This window comes from Eubalaena glacialis, chromosome 1 (assembly GCF_028564815.1).
Source record: "Eubalaena glacialis isolate mEubGla1 chromosome 1, mEubGla1.1.hap2.+ XY, whole genome shotgun sequence".
Classification (NCBI taxonomy): domain Eukaryota; kingdom Metazoa; phylum Chordata; class Mammalia; order Artiodactyla; family Balaenidae; genus Eubalaena; species Eubalaena glacialis.
Window position 1 is genome coordinate 37,699,877 of NC_083716.1, and position 20,383 is coordinate 37,720,259.

Here is a 20,383-nt window from a genome sequence, read left to right on the forward strand (position 1 = left end):
ATGGGAGAGAGAGGTGGTATTAGGTTATAAGACACACTAAGTAAATGTGATCTCTGGAGATTGTCAAACACATCTCACACAAACACATTACATAATCCGGAGATTTATTTTACATTAATGAGCTCTGCTTTCTGGGTACAAACGTTGTATAACAATACCTGGGAAAAACTGCCTAGTTGAGAATTGACCACTTATCCAATAATTATTTACTTTTAATATTTCTGACTTAGGGGAGTTGGCAGTGGTTACACTTATTTTAGTACCTTACAGCCTCCTCCCACCAACACAAGCACTTTAAGTTATGTTTTTGTTAATCTAATAAATCTCTTGTTTCAGTGATAAGGAAATTGTGAAGATTGCTTCTATGTAACTCTGATGCCTGCCCCTCAATGATATAAATTTTGCTCACTTCATTTCCTATAGAATTTCAGTAGAAATCCAAAGCCTTGCCCAATATTTCTGGGAATTCCCTGGGGACTTGTATTTTCTGTGGATTAGGGGTCCGTACCTGGAAATACAGGCAGCCTCCAGAATCTGGAAAAGGTACCAAAAGAATTGTCCCCTAGAGCCTCTGGAGGGAATTTGGCTGTGCCAACACCTTGATTTCAGGCCAATGAAACCAATTTCAGACTTCTCATATCTAGAACCGTAAGGTAATAAATTAGTGTGGTTTTAAGCCACCAAGTTTGTGGTAATTTATTAGAGCCACAATAGGAAATTAATACATCCTCCCCCCAGACATGCACAAGAATGAAAAAACAATAACATTGGTTCCTTAATTTTCCTTTTAAAAACATTATTTGTTGTGCATTGTCTATTAATAAAATGTCATAATCAAAGATGATTGCTACAGACGGTCTCTCAGATCCTTTAGCATCCTTTTAATATTTCTTTTTTCTTTTTTTTTGACGTCTTTATTGGAGTATAATTGCTTTACAATGGTGTGTTAGTTTCTGCTTTATAACAAAGTGAATCAGCTATACATATACATATATCCCCATATCTCTTCCCTCTTGTGTCTCCCTCCCTCCCACCCTTCCTATCCCACCCCTCTAGGTGGTCACAAAGCACCGAGCTGATCTCCCTGTGCCATGCAGCTGCTTCCCACTAGCTATCTGTTTTACATTTGGTAGTGTATATATGTCAATGCTACTCTCTCACTTCGTCCCAGCTTCGCCCTTCCCCCTCCCCGTGTCCTCAAGTCCATTCTCTACATCTGCGTCTTTATTCCTGTCCTGCCCCTAGGCTCTTCATAACCTTTTTTTTTTTTTTAGATTCCATCTATATGTGTTAGCATACGGTATTTGTTTTTCTCTTTCTGACTTACTTCACTTTGTATGACAGACTCTAGGTCCATCCACCTCACTACAAATAACTCAATTTCATTTCTTTTTATGGCTTGGTAATATTCCATTGTTTATATGTGCCACATCTTCTTTATCCATTCATCTGTCGATGGACACTTAGGTTGCTTCCATGTCCTGGCTCTTGTAAATAGAGCTGCAATGAACATTGTGGTACATGACTCTTTTTGAATTATGGTTTTCTCAGGGTATATGCCCAGTAGTGGGATTGCTGGGTCATATGGTAGTTCTACTTTTAGTTTTTTAAGGAACCTCCATACTGTTCTCCATAGTGGCTGTATCAATTTACATTCCCACCAACAGTGCAAGAGGGTTCCCCTTTCTCCACACCCTCTCCAGCATTTATTGTTTATAGATTTTTTGATCATGGCCATTCTGACTGGTGTGAGGTGATACCTTACTGCAGTTTTGATTTGCATTTCTCTAATGATTAGTGATGTTGAGCATCCTTTCATGTGTTTGTTGGCAATCTGTATATCTTCTTTGGAGAAATGTCAATACCAGCAAATGACTGAATCAATAGTACTTCAAACAAAATGGCATAAAACAAGAGAAACTACTTGGCACAGTTTGACAATGAATTAAATTTCAAACATCTTCATGGGGAAAGCTGACCTTTAATTGACTGTGTATTTGTTTTACTGTCTTTCTCACTAGATTGTAAGCTGCATGAGGTTTGGGGAAAATGTTTGCTTTGTTTCACTGAAGGGTAGCAGAATATGCCACCCCCAAATATGCCACCTTGCCATAGGACTATTTTGAGCTAAAGGCAGTTGAAAAGAAGCAGATATAAGGAAAGCTCTCTGCTCTCCCCCATCTGCCTGAAAAAAATGTCTCTCCTCCTCTACCAGGAAGGACAGAAGTTAATCACCTGAGACAACTCTAGTCCCTACTCAGCCCAGAGACACAAACAGAAAAATATGCGTAAAAAACCTTATAAGCAGGCTATTATCTTCCATTAGTTTCCCTCATATATTTGCCTTCCCATAATTTGCCACTTAGAAACTAAAGTTCTTTGCCTTTACCTTATCACTTCTCCAAAAATGTCCTGTTTGTTTGTTAGGATGCTATATAAACCCACCCCTTTGAATTACTCATCACTGGGTACTCCCCTGTGTATGCCCGATGCATGTGTTAATAAACTTGTTTGTTTTTCTCTTGTTAATCTGTCTTTTTTCAGTTTAATTTAAGGCCCAAGCCAATGAACCTAAGATGGGTAGAGGAAAAAGAATTTTCCCTCCCCTATATCACCATAGTATTTTTGGTATCTAGCACTGAAAACTATTTATTGATAAAATGAATGAATTGAACATTTTATTTTACGTAAGTCCAGTGTTTTTTTTTTTTAATAGATCTTTATTGGAGTATAACTGCTTCACAATACTGTGTTAGCTTCTGTTGTACACCAAAGTGAATCAGCCATATGCATACATATATCCCCATATCCCCTCCCTCTTGAGCCTCCCTCCCATCCTCTCTATCCCACCCCTCTGGGTCATCGCAAAGCACCAAGCTGATCTCCCTGTGCTCTGCTGCTGCTTCCCACTAGCTATTTTACATTTGGTAGTGTATATATGTCGATGCTACTCTCACTTTACCCCAGCTTCCCCCTCCCACCCCGTGTCCTCAAGTCCATTCTCTATGTCTACATCTTTATTCCTGCCCTGCAACTAGGTTCATCAGTATCATTTTTTTTTTTTTTTTTTAGATTCCATATATAGTTAGAATACAGTACTTGTTTTTCTCTTTCTTACTTACTTCACTCTGTATGACAGACTCTAGGTCCATCCACCTCACTACAGATAACTCAATTTCGTTTCTTTTTATGAACTGAGTAATATTCCATTGTACGTATGTGCCACATCTTCTTTATCCATTCATCTGTCGATGGACATTTAGGTTGGTTCCATGTCAAGTCCAGTGTTTTATTTGCTACAAATCTACTCAACAAACTTTTTTTTTTCTACTGTATAACATTCACAGAGAAGTGGTTCTTCTCTCTCTTCCTCTCTCTCTCACACACACAGAGACCTGTATAATCTGTTTCACTATTTTCTCAATGCAACCAGTGTTTTATCAGGTTTGAGTAATTGTTCAAAGATTACATCATTGTAGTGAATTACATAATATGTTTCTGAAAGCAGCAAGCAGAAAAGATGATTAGTATATGTTGACGTAAAATCAAATGATATGTAAGAGTGGTCCATATTTCAGTGCCTACAGGTCACAAGCACAGAGTTCTCCAAGACAGGAACCAGCCTCAGGGCCTGCTCGTAATACTCCAGGGCTTCATTCATTTTTCCTTTTACTTTGTGGATGAACCCAAGGATGTACAAGCTTTCTATATCTGATGCATCTCTCTGAAGTTTCCTTAAAGCCAATTTCTTCAAAGAATTGATACTTTTATCCCTTCCTAATGATGCATTTTCTATTTTTACTGCTTTTAAATAATGGCTGATTGCATCAACTTCAGATTTTTTTTGAAATTCCAGAAATCGGCCGTATTGGAAATGTACCTGTTGCAGCATAGATGTGTCGAGTGGTTCCATGCATAACACCTTTTGATAAGCATCTTCAGCTTTTTTATGGTCACCTGCTTCTGTGTACATTTCTGCCAGGTCTATGTAAGCCCCCTCAAATGTGGGCTTTTTTTGCACAGCAAATTCAAAATGAGTTATGGCTGATTGTATTATTCTGTTGATGTTTTCTTTATCCTGTCCTTTAGGTTGCCAGTTTGTAGCTCTCTTTATTTGGGTCACTTGTGACCTGTAGCAAAGCCCCATCTGGTGATGCAGGAAGACAGAGGAGGGTGTTGCTTTCAAGGCCAGTTTTAGGAACTGAAGAGCTTCATCCAGAGAGCCTTTTCTTCGGTAGAACTTGGCAGCATATCGAAGGATATAGATCTTCGAGGACGCATTGGTCAGTGCTTCTTTAATGTATTTTTCTCCTTCAGATTCTTGTCCTACATCTTGAAGCTTCAGGGCAAGGAGAGCCTTAATATATGCATCTTTTGGATTTAGCCTGACAGCCTGTTTTAGGGCATTCAGACAAAGTGCCCCAGTACCCTGTGCTGCTTTGTGGAAGCCCTCCAGGCGATAGACGGTGATTGCATACCCAGTGCTGAATTCAGGGTTTTCAGGGTCCACTTCCAGAGCCTTTTCAAAGCAGACCTTGGCCCGCTCATAATTCTTTCCTCCACATTTCAGCAAGGCCCATCCTTCCTCACAGTCCGTATGAGGACACTCCATTCTATAGCTGGAGGAATTTGCAAGCTTCCTGCAAGTGTTCTTCACCTTGTCCAGGTAAATCTGGGCTTCTGCATGTCGGCCCATGTGGTAATGCAGCCAGGCATAGTTGCCCCAGGTAACCAGGCTTCTCTCGTCTGATTGGTTGGCATGTTCTTGCTGGGTGAAGTCTTCAGCTTCTTTCAAACTCTTCAGGGCTTCCTCATTCTGGCCTCTCAGGTGTTTCACGTAGGCCAGTAAGTTGTATATTCCCACGTTGTATTTGGTGTCTAGGAACTCAATCTGCTCCAAGACCCTGTTTTCTAAATCAGGTATTTCAGTGTCGTTAATGACCAACTCCCATGTAAAGTGACATCTCAACTGTTGCAGCTTATCCTTGATCTGATCCTCATCAGCATTATTACTATAAAAACAAAAGCAGATTTTCTTTGTTAGGTGACAAACAGCCAACAGAAATAAGCCAGGCAAAACAAGGCATATTTAGAGCTTAGCCTTGAAAAGGGCACGCCTGCTTTGATCTTCCTTTGAGTTCCTGTATTTCTAAGATCCATGTGGCCTTTGAATGCAGTTTGCTTGGCTTCATACACTGGCCCCAGCACTTTCTAGCCGTGCAACCTCTCTGTGCTTCAGAGTCTCCTTTGTAAAGTGGGGAAAATAATAGACTTATCACACTGGATTTGGTGGGAATTAATAAGCTTATCTACGTAAAGCATTTAGAGCATACATATTTCATGCTATGTAAGAGTTTCCTAGGAGACTGGTTCAAGATGGCAGAGTAGAAGGACGTGCGCTCACTCCCTCTTGCGAGAGCACTGGAATCACAACTAACTGCTGAACAATCATCGACAGGAAGACACTGGAACTCAAAGATACCCCACATCCAAAGACAAAGGAGAAGCCACAGTGAGACGGTAGGAGGGCCGCAATCACAATAAAATAAAATCCCATAACCGCTGGGTGGGTGACTCACAATCTGGAGAACAATTATACCACAGAAGTCCACCCACTGGAGTGAAGATTCTGAGCCCCACGTCAGGCTTCCCAACCTGCGGGTCCGACAAGGGAGGAGGAATTCCCAAAGATTTAAACTTTGAAAGCTAGCGGGATTTGATTGCAGGACTTTGACAGGACTGGGGGAAACAGAGACTCCACTCTTGGAGGGCACACACAAAGTAGTGTGCGCATCAGGACCCAGGGGGAAGGAGCAGTGACCCCATAGGAGACTGAACCAGACCTACCTGCTAGTGTTGGAGGGTCTCCTGCAGAGCCCAGGGGCAGCTGTGGCTTACCGCGGGGACAAGAACACTGGCAGCAGAAGTTCTGGGAAGTACTCCTTGGCGTGAGCCCCTCCAGAGTCTGCCATTAGCCCCACCAAAGAGCCTGTTGGCTCCAGTGCTGGGTTGCCTCAGGCCACACAACCAACAGAGAGGGAACTCAGCCCCACCCATCAGCAGATGAGTAGATTAAAGTTTTACTGAGCTCTGCCCACCAGAGCAACACCCAGCTCTACCCGCCACCAGTCCCTCCCATCAGGAAACTTGCACAAGCCTCTTAGATAGCCTCGTCCACCAGAGAGCAGACAGCAGAAGCAAGAAGAACTACAATCCTGCAACCTGAGGAAGGAAAACCACATTCACAGAAAGATAGACAAAATGAAAGGCAGAGGACTATGTACCAGATGAAGGAACAAGATAAAATCCCAGAAAAACAACTAAATGAAGTGGAGATAGGCAACCTTCCAGAAAAAGAATTCAGAATAACGGTAGTGAAGGTGATCCAGGACCTTGGAAAAAGAATGGAGGCAAAGATCGAGAAGATGCAAGAAATGTTTAACAAAGACCTAGACGAATTAAAGAACAAACCCCTAGAAGAATTAAAGAACAAACAAACAGAGATGAACAATACAATAACTGAAATGAAATATACACTAGAAGGAATCAGTAGCAGAATAACTGACGCAGAAGAACGGATAAGTGACCTGGAAGCCAGAATGGTGGAATTCACTACCATGGAAGAGAATAAAGAAAAAAGAATGAAAAGAAATGAAGACAGCCTAAGAGACCTCTGGGACAACATTAGATGCACCAACATTCACATCATAGGGGTTGCAGAAGGAGAAGAGAGAGAGAAAGGACCCAAGAAAATATTTGAAGAGATTATAGTCAAAAACTTCCCTAACATGGGAAAGGAAATAGCCACCCAAGTCCAGGAAGTGCAGAGAGTCCAAGGCAGGATAAACCCAAGGAGAAACACTCCGAGACACATAGGAATCAAATTGACAAAAATTAAAGACAAAGAAAAATTATTGAAAGCAACAAGGGAAAGACGACAAATAACATACAAGGGAACTCCCATAAGGTTAACAGCTGATTTCTCAGCAGAAACTCTACAGGCCAGAAGGGAGTGGCACAATATATTTAAAGTGATGAAAGGGAAGAACCTACAAGCAAGATTACTCTACCCGGCAAGGATCTCATTCAGATTCAACAGAAAAATCAAAAGCTTTACAGACAAGCAAAAGCTAAGAGAATTCAGCACCACCAAACCAGCTCTACAACAAATGCTAAAGGAACTTCTCTAAGTGGGAAACACAAGAGAAGAAAAGGACCTACAAAAACAAACCCAAAACAATTAAGAAAATGGTCATAGGAACATATATATCGATAATTACCTTAAATGTGAACAGATTAAATGCTCCAACCAAAAGACACAGGCTTGCGGAATGGATACAAAAACAAGACTCATATATGTGCTGTCTACAAGAGACCCACTTCAGACCTAGGAACACATACAGACTGAGAGTGAGGGGATGGAAAAAGATATTCCATGCAAATGGAAATCAAAAGAAAGCTGGAGTAGCAATACTCATATCAGATTAAATAGACTTTAAAATAAAGAATGTTACAAGAGACAAGGAAGGACACTACATAATGATCAAGGGATCAATCCAAGAGGAAGATATAACTATTAGAAATATATATGCACCCAACATAGGAGCACCTCAATACATAAGGGAACTGCTAACAGCTATAAAAGAGGAAATCGACAGTAACACAATAATAATGGGGGACTTTAACACCTCATTTACACCAATGGACAGATCATCCAGACAGAAAATTAATAAGGAAACACAAGCTTTAAATGACACAATAGACCAGATAGATTTAATTGATATTTGTAGGACATTCCAGCCAAAAACAGCAGATTACACTTTCTTCTCAAGTGCACACGGAACATTCTTCAGGATAGATCACATCTTGGGTCACAAATCAAGCCTTAGTAAATTTAAGGAAATTGAAATCATATCAAGCAATTTTTCTGACCACAACGCTATGAGATTAGAAATCAATTACAGTGAAAAAAAACATAAAAAACACAAACACATGGAGGCTAAACAATATGTTACTAAATAACCAAGAGATCACTGAAGAAATCAAAGAGGAAATCAAAAAATACCTAGAGACAAGTGACAATGAGAACACGACGATCCAAAACCTATGGGATGCAGCGAAAGCAGTTCTAAGAGGGAAGCTTACAGCAATACAATCCTACCTCAAGAAACAACAAACATCTCAAATAAACAATCTAACCTTACACCTAAAAGAACTAGAGAAAGAAGAACAAACAAAAACCAAAGTTAGTAGAAGGAAAGAAATCATAAAGATCAGAGCAGAAATAAATGAAATAGAAACAAAGAAAACAATAGCAAAGATCAATAAAACTAAAAGCTGGTTCTTTGAGAAGATAAACAAAATTGATAAACCATTAGCCAGACTCATCAAGAAAAAGAGGGAGAGGACTCAAATCTATAAAATTAGAAATGAAAAAGGAGAAGTTACAACAGACACTGAAGAAATAAAAAGCATCCTAAGAGACTACTACAAGCAAATCTATGCCAATAAAATGGACAACCTGGAAGAAATGGACAAATTCTTAGAAAGGTATGACCTTCCAAGACTGAACCAGGAAGAAATAGAAAATATGAACAGACCAATCACAAGTAATGAAATTGAAACTGTGATTAAAAATCTTCCAACAAACAAAAAGTCCAGGACCAGATGGCTTCACAGGTGAATTCTACCAAACATTTAGAGAAGAGCTAACACCCATCCTTCTCAAACTCTTCCAAAAAATTGCAGAGGAAGGAACATTCCCAAACTCATTCTATGAGGCCCCCATCACCCTGATACCAAAACCAGACAAAGATACTACAAAAAAAGAAAATTACAGACCAATATCACTGATGAATATAGATGCAAAAATCCTCAACAAAATACTAGCAAACAGAATCCAACAGCACATTAAAAGGATCATACACCGTAATCAAGTGGAATTTATCCCACGGATGCAAGGATTCTTCAATATACGCAAGTCAATCAATGTGATACACCATATTAAGAAACTGAAGAAGAAAAACCATATGATCATGTCAATAGATGCAGAAAAAGCTTTTGACAAAATTCAACACCCATTTATGATAAAAACTCTCCAGAAAGTGGGCATAGAGGGAACCTACCTCAACATAATAAAGGCCATATATGACAAACCCACAGCAAACATCATTCTCAATGGTGAAAAACTGAAAGCATTTCCTCAAAGATCAGGAACAAGACAAGGATGTCCACTCTCTCTCACCACTATTATTCAACACAGTTTTGGAAGTCCTAGCCATGGCAATCAGAGAAGAAAAAGAAATAAAAGGAATACAAATTGGAAAAGAAGAAGTAAAACTGTCACTGTTTGCAGATGACATGATACTATACATAGAGAATCCTAAAGATGCCACCAGAAGACTACTAGAGCTAATCAATGAATTTGGTAACGTTGCAGGATACAAAATTAATGCACAGAAATTTCTTGCATTCCTGTACACTAACAACAAAAGATCAGAAAGAGAAATTAAGGTAACACTCCCATTCACCATTACAACAAAAAGAATAAAATACCTAAGAATATACCTACCTAGGGAGACAAAAGACCTGTATGCAGAAAACTATGAGACACTGATGAAAGAAATTAAAGATAATACCAACAGATGGAGAGATATACCATGTTCTTGGATTGGAAGAATCAATATTGTGAAAATGACTATAGTACCCAAAGCAATGTACAGATTCAATGCAATCCCTATCAAACTACCAATGGCATTTTTTACAGAACTAGAAGAAAAATCTTAAAATTTGTATGGAGACACAAAAGACCCCAAATAGGCAAAGCAATCTTGAGGGAAAAAAACGGAGCTGGAGGAATCAGACTCCCTGACTTCAGACTATACTACAAAGCTACAGTAATCAAGATAATATGGTACTGGCACAAAAACAGAAATATAGATCAATGGAACAGGATAGAAAGCCCAGAGATAAACCCACGCACCTATGGTCAACTAGTCTATGACGAAGGGGGCAAAGATATACAATGGCGGAAAGACAGTCTCTTCAATAAGTGGTGCTGGGAAAACTGGACAGCTACATGTAAAAGAATGAAATTAGAACGTTCCCTAACACTATACACAAAAATAAACTCAAAATGGATTAAAAACCTAAATGTAAGACTGGACACTATAATACTCTTAGAGGAAAATTTAGGAAGAATTCTCTTTGACATAAATCACAGCAAGATCTTTTTTGATCCACCTCCTAGAGTAATGGAAAGAAAAACAAAAATAAACAAATGGGACCTAATGAAACTTAGAAGCTTTTGCACAGCAGAGGAAACTACAAACAGGACAAAAAGAACACCCTCAGAATCGGAGAAAATATTTGCAAATGAATCAACGGACAAAGGATTAATCTCCAAAATATATAAACAGCTCATGCAGCTCAATATCAAAAAGTAAACAACCCAATCCAAAAATGGGCAGAAGACCTAAATAGACATTTCTCCACAGAAGACATACAGATGGCCAAGAGGCACATGAAAAGCTGCTCAACATCTCTAATTATTAGAGAAATGCAAATCAAAACTACAATGAGGTATCACCTCACACCAGTTAGAATGGGCATCATCAGAAAATCTACAAATGACAAATGCTGGAGAGGGTGTGGAGAAAAGGGACCCCTCTTGCACTGTTGGTGGGAATGTAAATTGATACAGCCACTATGGAGAACAGTATGGAAGTTCCTTTAAAAACTAAAAATAGAATTACCATATGACCCAGCAATCCCACTACTGGGCATATACCCAGAGGAAACCCTAATTCAAAAAGGCACATGCACCCCCATGTTCATTGCAGCACTGTTTACAATAACCAGGTCATGGAAGCAACCTAAATGCCTATCGACAGACGAATGGATAAAGAAGATGTGGTATATATATACAATGGAATATTACTCAGCCATAGAAAGGAACGAAATTGGGTCATTTGTAGAGATGTGAATGGACCTAGAGATTGTCATACAAAGTGAAGTAAGTCAGAAGGAGAAAAACAAATATCATATATTAACGCATATATGTGGAATCTAGAAAAATGGTACAGATGAACCGGTTTGCAAGGCAGAAATAGAGAAACAGCTCTAGAGAACAAACGTATGGACACCAAGGGGGGAAAGTGGGGGTGGGGGGTGGGGGTGGTGGTGGGATGAATTGGGAGATTGGGATTGACATACATATACTAATATGTATAAAATAGGTAACTAATAAGAACCTGCTGTATAAAAAATAAATAAAGTCAAAGCACAGGTTCCTGAGATCACACAGCTACATGAGTGGCAAAATCAGGACTCAGGCCGTTTTAAAAAAAAAAAAAAGAAAAAAAAGTTTCCTATTTTTGTAATTAGGATAGAGACCAGTAAGGAATGCAGAGCCTTAGGAAACATTATTGACCTTAGGAACTTAGTCTGCAGATTATGCAATAAATTAAGACCACCTAAAAGCAATAATATTTGACCCATTTATTTGGAAATAATAATGGATTCACAGAAATTTGCAAAGATAGTACATAGGTCCATTGTATCCTTCACCCAGTTTCTCCCAAAGATTATATCTTATCTAACTATGTCAAAACTAGGAAATTGGCAGTGGTGCAATATGCATACAGTTCTGTCATTTTATCACATGAGTAAATCCATGGAACCATCACCTTGATCAAGTTAGAGAACTACTCCATCATCACAAACATCTCTCTCATGCTGTTTCTTTAGAGTCAAAACTGTTGCCTCCCTCCATTTCCAAACATTTCTAGCCTCTGGTAACTACTAACAAGTTTTTCATCTCTATAATTTTGTCATTTCACGAATGTCATATACATGGAGTCATATATTATGTAATCTTTGGAGATTGCCTTTTTCACTCATCATAATGCCCTTGACATACATCCAAGTTGTTGAGTTTTATCAACAGTTCATTCCTTTCTACTGGGGGGTCACTTGCCATGGTATGGGAGTATCACAGTTAACTATTCATCTATTGTAGGACATTTCAGTTGTTTCTGGTTTTGGCTTATTACAAATAAAAGTGCTATGAACAGTTGTATACAGACCTTTACATGGACATAAATTTTCATTTCTCTGGGATAAATGTTGAGGAGTGCAATTGCTAGGTCATATGGTAAGTGTATGCTTATGTTTTTAAGAAACCGCCAAACTGTTTTCCAGATGAATAGTATCATTTTTCATTCCTACTAGTAATGTATGAATGATCTAGTTCTTTGCATTCTTACCAGAATTTGGTATTTTCACTTTTTTTTTTAATGTTAGCCCTTTTAATAGACATGTAGTGGTATCTCCTTGTGGTCTTAATTTGCATTTCCCTAATGGCTAGCGGTGTTGAACATATTTTTATGTGCTTATTTGCCATCTACATATCCTCTTCATGAAATATCTCTTCATATCCTTTGCCTATTTTCTAATTAGGTTTTTTTTTTATTGTTGGGTTTCAATAGCCCTTTATAGATTCTAGATATGAGTCCTTTGTGATGTTTTCAAATATTTTCTCTCAGTGTGTGGCTTGTCTTTTTATCCTTTAATAAGGTCTTTTGAAGAGCAAAATTTTTTACTTTTGATGAAGTATAATTTATTGATTTTTTTTTCTCTTATGGGTCATGTGTTTGGTATCATGTCCAGGAACTCTTCACCAGGTCCTAAGTCCTGAAGATTTTCTCCTGTGTTTTCTTCTACAAGTTTTATAATTTTACATTTAAATCTGTGATCCATTTTGAGTTAATTTTTGCATAATGTATGAAGATTATCGTTTTTCAGCCTATGGATATCCAGTTGCACCAGCAGCATTTGTTGAAGACTGTTCATCCTCCATTGAATTGCTTTTGCACCTTTGTCAAAAATCAGTTGGCTGTGCTTGTGTGGGATTATTTCTGGGTTCCTTATTCTGTTCCACTGATCTATGTGTTTATCCTTCCACCAATACCATACGATCTTGTTTACTGTGTGTAATCAATCTTAAAATTGGGTAGGGTGATTCCTCTCTATTTTTCTTTTTCAAAATTGTTATTCTAGTTCCTTTGCTTTTCCATATAAATTTTAGATTAATGTTTTCTATATCTATAAAAAATCTTGCTGGAGTTTTGATGGGAATTTTATATCAATTGGGGGAGAATTGACATTTTTGCTATGTTGAGTCTTCTAATCCATGAACATTCTGTATCTGTTTATTTAGATATTCTTTAATTTCTTTCATTAGCATTTTAATAGTTTATAGGCATTCAAGTCCTGTGCATGTTATGTTAGATTTACACTTAAGTACACTTATGTGTTTCTTTTTGTGCAATTTAAAATTATATTGTGTTTTTAACTTAATTTTCACGTGTTCATTGCTAGTATATAGAAATACAATTGACTTTTGTATGTAAATCTTGTATTCTGCAACCTCGATGAACCCACTTGTTAGTTCTAGGAATTGGTTTATAGATACCTTGGGATTTTCTATGTAGATCATCATGGCACATATAAATAGGGACAGTTTTATTTTTTCTTTCTGATCTGTATACCTTTTATTTCCTTTTTGGCTCACTGGAAAAATTTCTTTAGCTATTCCTTAAGGGTAGGTCTGTTGGTGCCAAATTCTCTTAGCTTTCCTTCATTTGAGAATGTCTTAGTTTCCTATTTATTCCAGAAGGATATTTTTTGCTGGATATAGGATTCTAGGTTGAAAATTCTTTTCTTTCAGCACTTGAAAAATGTTATGCCCCTTTCTTCTAGACTCCATGGTTTCTAATGAGAAATAAGCTGCCATTAGACTTGTGTGTATGTTTTTCCCTTCCTTATAGCTGAGGTGTCATTTCTCTCTACTACTTTCATGGGTTTTCTTTTTGTCTTTAGTCTTCAGAATTTTAACTGTGACGTGTCTTGGATTTCTTGGGTTTATCATCTTTGGACTTTGGTCAGCTACTTGAAATTAGAATCACATTGGATAATTTCTATCATTCTGTCTTCAAGTTCATGAATTCTTTCCTCTGTCGTCTCCATCCTGTTTTTGAGCCCACCCATTGAGTTTTCATTTTGGTTATTGTACTTTTCAGTTCTAAAATTCCCATTTGGTTCTTCTTTATACCCCCTTTTCTTTGCTGAGACTTTCTATATGTTCATTTGTTTCAAGTGTGTTTGTAATTGCCCATTGAACCATTTTTATGATGGCAGCTTTAAAATCCTAGTTAGACAATGCTAATATTTGTGTCATTTCAGTGTTGTTGTCTGATGATTATTCTTTCTCATTCAAGTTGAGATTTTCCTGGTTCTTGGCATGATAAGCAATTTTTAATGGAAACCTGGACATTTGGGTATTATTATGTATTATAGGACTCTGAGTTACATATAAATCTGTTTTAGCAGGCCTCCTCTAATACTGTTGTTCTAGGGAAAGGAGAAGGACACCTCATTCCTCACTGCCAGAGCAAGGTGGAATCCTGTTTACTCACTTGTCTTTCATTAACACTTTATGGGGAGCCTGGGCTCCTCATTACTGCTGGATGGGGGTGGGAGTTCAGGATCCCCCAGGCCTCTGCTGATACCACCCTGGCTTGAAGGGGTAGGTGTGCCTTGTTACTCTTCTCCATATGGCCTTTACTGATGCTGGGAAGGGAGGTGAGTGGGGAAGAGTGACCTTATTACCTCTGGATGGTGGTGAAAGTCCTGAACTCCACTAGACCTCTCTGATACCACCTCAGTGGGGAGTGGGAGGATACCTCATTACCACTAGGTGGAGGCTGATGTCCACACTCCCTTTGTGGTCTTCACTCCCTCACTGCAGAGAGAGGGACCCTTGTTACCACCCTGGTGGGGATGAAAGTCTTTGCATTCCACTTGCCCTTCTCTGGCATCATCCATGGGGGTAGGGGGAGGGAGAGAGTTGGGATGCCTAGCTATAGCCTGGTGAGGGTAGAAGTCTAGGCTACCCACTCAGCCTTTGCTGGCAAAGTTCGGAATGGGGCTTTAGTTTTTATTTGATTTTTTCCTGTGGTATTTGGCTGGAGTAGAATGATTGTTCCTAAATTTTTTGTCTTGCTAGGCTGTCCCCTCCTTGGTCCTTTGGCTGGAGATAGCAGGCTTTTCATGGGACTTTTCTGTCTATGCCTGCTGGCATTTCTAGGTTGCTGGCTTCTCCAGCACTCAGTCTGGGATATATGCAGAAAAGAGGAATATCCATATACAAAAGAATGAAGTTGGACCCCTACCTTATACCGTATACAAAAAATGAAATCAAAATGTATCAAAGATCTAAATGTAAGACCTAAAACTATAAAAATCTTGAAAGAAACAGGGTAAAAACTCCATGACATTGGATTTGGCAACCATTTCTTGGATATGACACCAAAAGCACAGGTAACAAAAGTAAAAATAAATAAGTTGAACTTCATCAAAATTAAAAACTTTTGTGCCTCAAAGGGCACTATCAATAGAATGAAAAGACAACCCACAGAATGGGAGAAAATATTTGCAAATCATGTACCCGATAAGGGATTAATATCTAGACTATATAAGCAACTCCTACAACTCAACAACAACAAAAAAGAACTGATTAAAAAATGGGCAAAGGGGCTTCCCTGGTGGTGCAGTGGTTGAGAATCTGCCTGCCAATGCAGGGGACACGGGTTCGAGCCCTGGTCTGGGGAGATCCCACATGCCACGGAGCAGCTGGGCCCGTAAGCCACAATTACTGAGCCTGCGCGTCTGGAGCCTGTGCTCCGCAACAAGAGAGGCCGCGATAGTGAGAGGCCCGCGCAACGCGATGAAGAGTGGTCCCCGCTTGCCACAACTAGAGAAAGCCCTCGCACAGAAACGAAGACCCAACACAGCAATCAATCAATCAATCAATCAATCAATAAGAACATGAATTTCAAAAAAAAAAAAAAAATGGGTAAAGGACTTGAATAGATATTTCCCTAAAAAAAATATACAAATGGCCAGTAAGCAGATGAAAAGATGTTCAACATCACCAATCATTAGTGAAATGCAGATCAAAACCATAAGATATCTCTTCACACCAATTGCGATGGCTCTTATCAAAAACACAGAAAATAACAAGTGTTGTCGAGGATGTGGAGAAATTAGAACCCTTGTGCACTTCTAGTGAGAATGTCAAATGGGGCAGCTGCTGAGCAAAATGGTGGTGATTCCTCAAAAAATTAAACATAGAATTACCGTATTATTCAGCAATTCCACTTTTGGGTATATACCTAAAATAAATGAAAGCAGAGACTTGAGTAGATATTTGTATACTTATATTCATAGCAGCATTATTCACAATAGTCAAAAGGTGGAAGCAACCCAAGTGTCCATCAATGGACGAATGGATAAACAAAATGTGATCTATACATACAATGATATATTATTCAGCCTTAAAATGGAAGGACTTTCTGACACATGCTTCAAAATGGATGAACCTCGAAGACATTGTGATAAGTGAAATAAGCCAGTCACAAAAGGCCATGTGTTGTATGCTTCCATTTATATGAAATATCAATGATAGGCAAATCCATAGAGACAAAAAGCAGATTAATGGTTGCCAGGCCTGGAGTGAAGGATGAGTGGGGAATGGCTGCTCAGAGTGACAAAAATGTTCTTGAAGTAGATAGTGGTGATGGTTGCACAACATTGTCGTTGTATTAAATACCACAAAATTGTATACTTAAAAATAGTTAAAATGATAAATTTTGTCTTACGTGTATTTTCTCACAAAAAAATCATATTACTGACTTGAATAGAAATTCTACAAATTATATATGTGTGTGCGTGTATATATATATATATATTTCTAGTACATGTTGAAATAAACACAAAAGCATTAAAACATAAAAGCTAATTACTATGCCATCTGAAATGAGCTCATGAACCTCCACTGGTACCCTTTAAGAAACATTTGTTTAAAGGTTAAATAAGGTATCATTGAATAGAGACTCTGGTTCATGTCTCAGCTCTATCACTTATTATCTGTGTAGCCTTAACATTTCTTAATTTAAAATTTGTTATTGCAAAATAAGTATAATAGGAGTACCTGCCTCATAGGTTTCTTTTGTAAATGTAATAATTTATGTAATACTTTGGAAGCCAGGTTGGCACTTGATAAGCATTCAGGAAGTGATATCTACTTTATCATTATTATTATTATTTTCTTAATTATCAGTGATAGTCCACTCTTATCTGTCTGTGGACCAAAGGAGGGGAGAAGGGTTGATAATAGGCCCATAATTATGCATTTTCTGAAGCTGTTGCCCTTTCAAAATTTTGCCCACTGGAGCACTGAGGGGGAATTTGCAGGTTGATACTAATTAATGTTTTTTTGATCTGCTGATATCAAGAGTTATTTGAATCAAGATTCAGTTTGGGTAATATAGAAATGTTCACATTAGGCCCTTTACCTAAGGAAGATGAGGGAGTTCCCAAGCACAGAACTCTAGCCAAGCCAGGAGGCTGTCAAGCATCTGGCTTCCCCAGAGGACAGGTAATCTGCTAATCTTTTTTTTTTTTTTTTTCAGTCTTTTGCTCAACATTTAATCTTTTTTATTTATTTATTTATTTTTTAACATCTTTATTGGAGTATAATTGCTTTACAGTGGTGTGTTAGTTTCTTCTTTATAACAAAGTGAATCAGATATACATATACATATATCCCCACGTCTCCTCCCTCTTGCGTCTCCCTCGCACCCTCCCTATCCCACCCCTTTAGGTGGTCACAAAGCACCCAGCTGATCTCCCTGTGCTATGCGGCTGCTTCCCACTAGCTATCTGTTTTACACTTGGTAGTGTATATATGTCCATGCCACTCTCTCACTTTGTCCCAGCTTACCCTTCCCCCTCCCCGTGTCCTCAAGTCCATTCTCTAGTAGGTCTGCGTCTTTATTCCCGTCTTGCCCCTAGGTTCCTCATGACCATTTTTTTTTTAAGATTCCGTATATATGTGTTGGCATACGGTATTTGTTTTTCTCTTTCTGACTTACTTCACTCTGTATGACAGACTCTAGGTCCATCCACCTCACTACAAATAACTCAATTTCGTTTCTTTTTATGGCTGCATAATATTCCATTGTATATATGTGCCACATCTTCTTTATCCATTCATCTGTCGATGGACACTTAGGTGGCTTCCATGTCCTGGCTACTGTAAATAATGCTGCAATGAACATTGTGGTACATGACTCTTTTTGAATTATGGTTTTCTCAGGGTATATGCCCAGTAGTGGGATTGCTGGGTCATATGGTGGTTCTATTTTTAGTTTTTTAAGGTATCTCATATGTTTTTGAAAGTTGCTTTAAATACTCTCTCCCTCTCTCTCTCTCTCTGTATATATACATACATATATACTCTATCTCTATATATACACATATAGTGTATAAAATTTAATAAATTGCTGAATAATAATTAAATTCAGAAATTTAAGGGAACAAGGAAGCAGGTAGGATGCTGGCTGAAGTAAAGAGAATGTCTAAGTTCAGGTGAAATGTGGAGAGTTGAGTTCCCTTCCTACCTGGAGATTTGGTATCTCATAGAAAGAATTGGAGAGGTAAGAGTCCTTTGGGCCCAGGAAGAGATTTCTCATGGCCTCAAGCTGCAGCCGTGACCAAAGCAGATAAAACCAGCATTGCTAGTCCTTAGGAAATATCCAGAATCAACCCATTTTACAGTCTTTCCTCCTTCACCTTTCTGCTGACCTGCCTGGATGGTGGCACTGCCCACACACCCCATGGTAGTTGCCACATCTCCTTCCAGGACCTTGTCAAAGCCATGACTAGAGTAGAATCTTGAAATTTGCAGAAAGAGGCCCTGTTTAAATGGTAAAAGTAGGAGTTTCAAGGGAAATCTCTGAGGCAGCTTGACCACGGATATTCTGGTTATGCTTCTGTGGAGCGTATGACTCTGTGAAGCAACAGGCAGACCTCACGCCCAGTTAGTGGTTCAGAACAGGGACAACCCAAGGAGCCCATCACTTCAAAAAGTGAGCCAAGGAACTCTCCAGAGCAGTGCTTCTCATACTCTAGTGTGCACAAGGGCCAAATCACCTGAGGATCTTGTTAGAATGCTGATCTGGATTCAGTAGGTCTGGGGTGCTGCCTTTGTAGCAACCTCCCAGGGGGTGTTAGATTTGAACCACACTGAGCAGCAAGGTTCTGGGAAGATTTCACTTTTTGGCAGTGCATTCCAATCACCAGTTTGTCATCCCTAAAACATCCCTTAAAGAGGCAAGCCTTGCTTTATGTCAACATCCCACCCCTCCCACTCCCTACCCACTTTGGGCTTCCTCCACTCACATTTATCCATGTACAATGCAGGAAGCATTTAGCGTGTGAATGAAGTACCTGCTGTCCCCTTTAAATACGTATTTCTTTCCTAGGCCTTATTTCTGATCTGTTCAATCAGGATTTCCGAATGCAGGGCCCAGTAATTTGCGTTCTAATAGAGCACTCAGGTCGGGTGTAGTACAGGGAATCTGCCACGCGGTTTGAGAGACTCTGTGACACTTACTCCCTGTTTATAGTTCACACGGGAGGTCTAGCAGGTCGGTAAGAAGACGGTTCACGTAGACATATTCCCCAATCCTGTCAGAGCACATTTCAAGGCAAAAGCGCCTTCATTATGAAGTTTCATAGTGCTGAACTAATCCTTAGCACATTTGCCGAGAAGTAAGCATGCTTTTAAAATAACCACAGCAACCATAACAAAACACACAAAGCTCTGATTTTGTCCTTTCAAATATAAGAAACAAAAGGGGGACCAGGACCTGCAGCAACTTTCCTACAGGCCCCAGCTCTCATTGACCAGATTTTGCCTGAAAGGATCTGAGCATGCCCTCCTAGGCTCTCTCAACATCCCTTCCCAGCTGCCAGCTCTGCTGGGAGCACATCCCTCAGTGCCTGACTCTGTAAATCAGGAAGAGCCACAGAAATAAAAGTGCATGAATTGGTAAGATAGATTAGATGATTAGTGAAATACATATTTAATCTACTAGCAAAAACTGAATCAGCATAATTCAGGAAGTTGCACTCAAGAACAAGATTTGGGAGAGATTCTCAACTTCCTATCAGAGAACCAGGGAATATTTACCTCATGATGGCTGTTTCCCTGCAATTCGGAAGAGCTGGGGTTCAGGCCGATATTATTTTCTGCTGTGGGTTGCAAGCAAATGCAGAGGAGGTTTCCACTCAGGATGCTAGCTGTTAGGTCTGTGCTTTTATAGAATAGAAAAGGAAAGCAAAACTGAGGCAATGCTCTCAAGATTCCTGCTGAGGAGAAACTGAAACTGAACATGCAGAGCTGAGCTCAATTCTCCACTGGGAGTACCATTCTACACAGATTATGCAACTGTGCTTGAGAGTTTGAAAGAAGGCA

General features: G+C 39.1%; 2 protein-coding genes across 3 annotated transcripts in view; one reads left to right on the forward strand and one right to left on the reverse strand.

Annotated features, from left to right (window-relative positions):
* The window catches only part of LIPA (lipase A, lysosomal acid type), a 122,589-nt gene that overhangs the window by 21,322 nt on the left and 80,884 nt on the right, over positions 1-20,383 (forward strand). The window lies entirely within an intron of this gene.
* LOC133094692 (interferon-induced protein with tetratricopeptide repeats 1-like) lies at positions 2,993-20,215 on the reverse strand. Its single transcript, XM_061195351.1, has 2 exons — positions 20,099-20,215; positions 2,993-5,012 (listed from the first exon to the last, which is right to left on the reverse strand). Exons 1-2 carry the CDS (start codon positions 20,101-20,103, stop codon positions 3,575-3,577), a joined length of 1,443 nt encoding a protein of 480 aa, XP_061051334.1. The 5' UTR covers positions 20,104-20,215; the 3' UTR covers positions 2,993-3,574.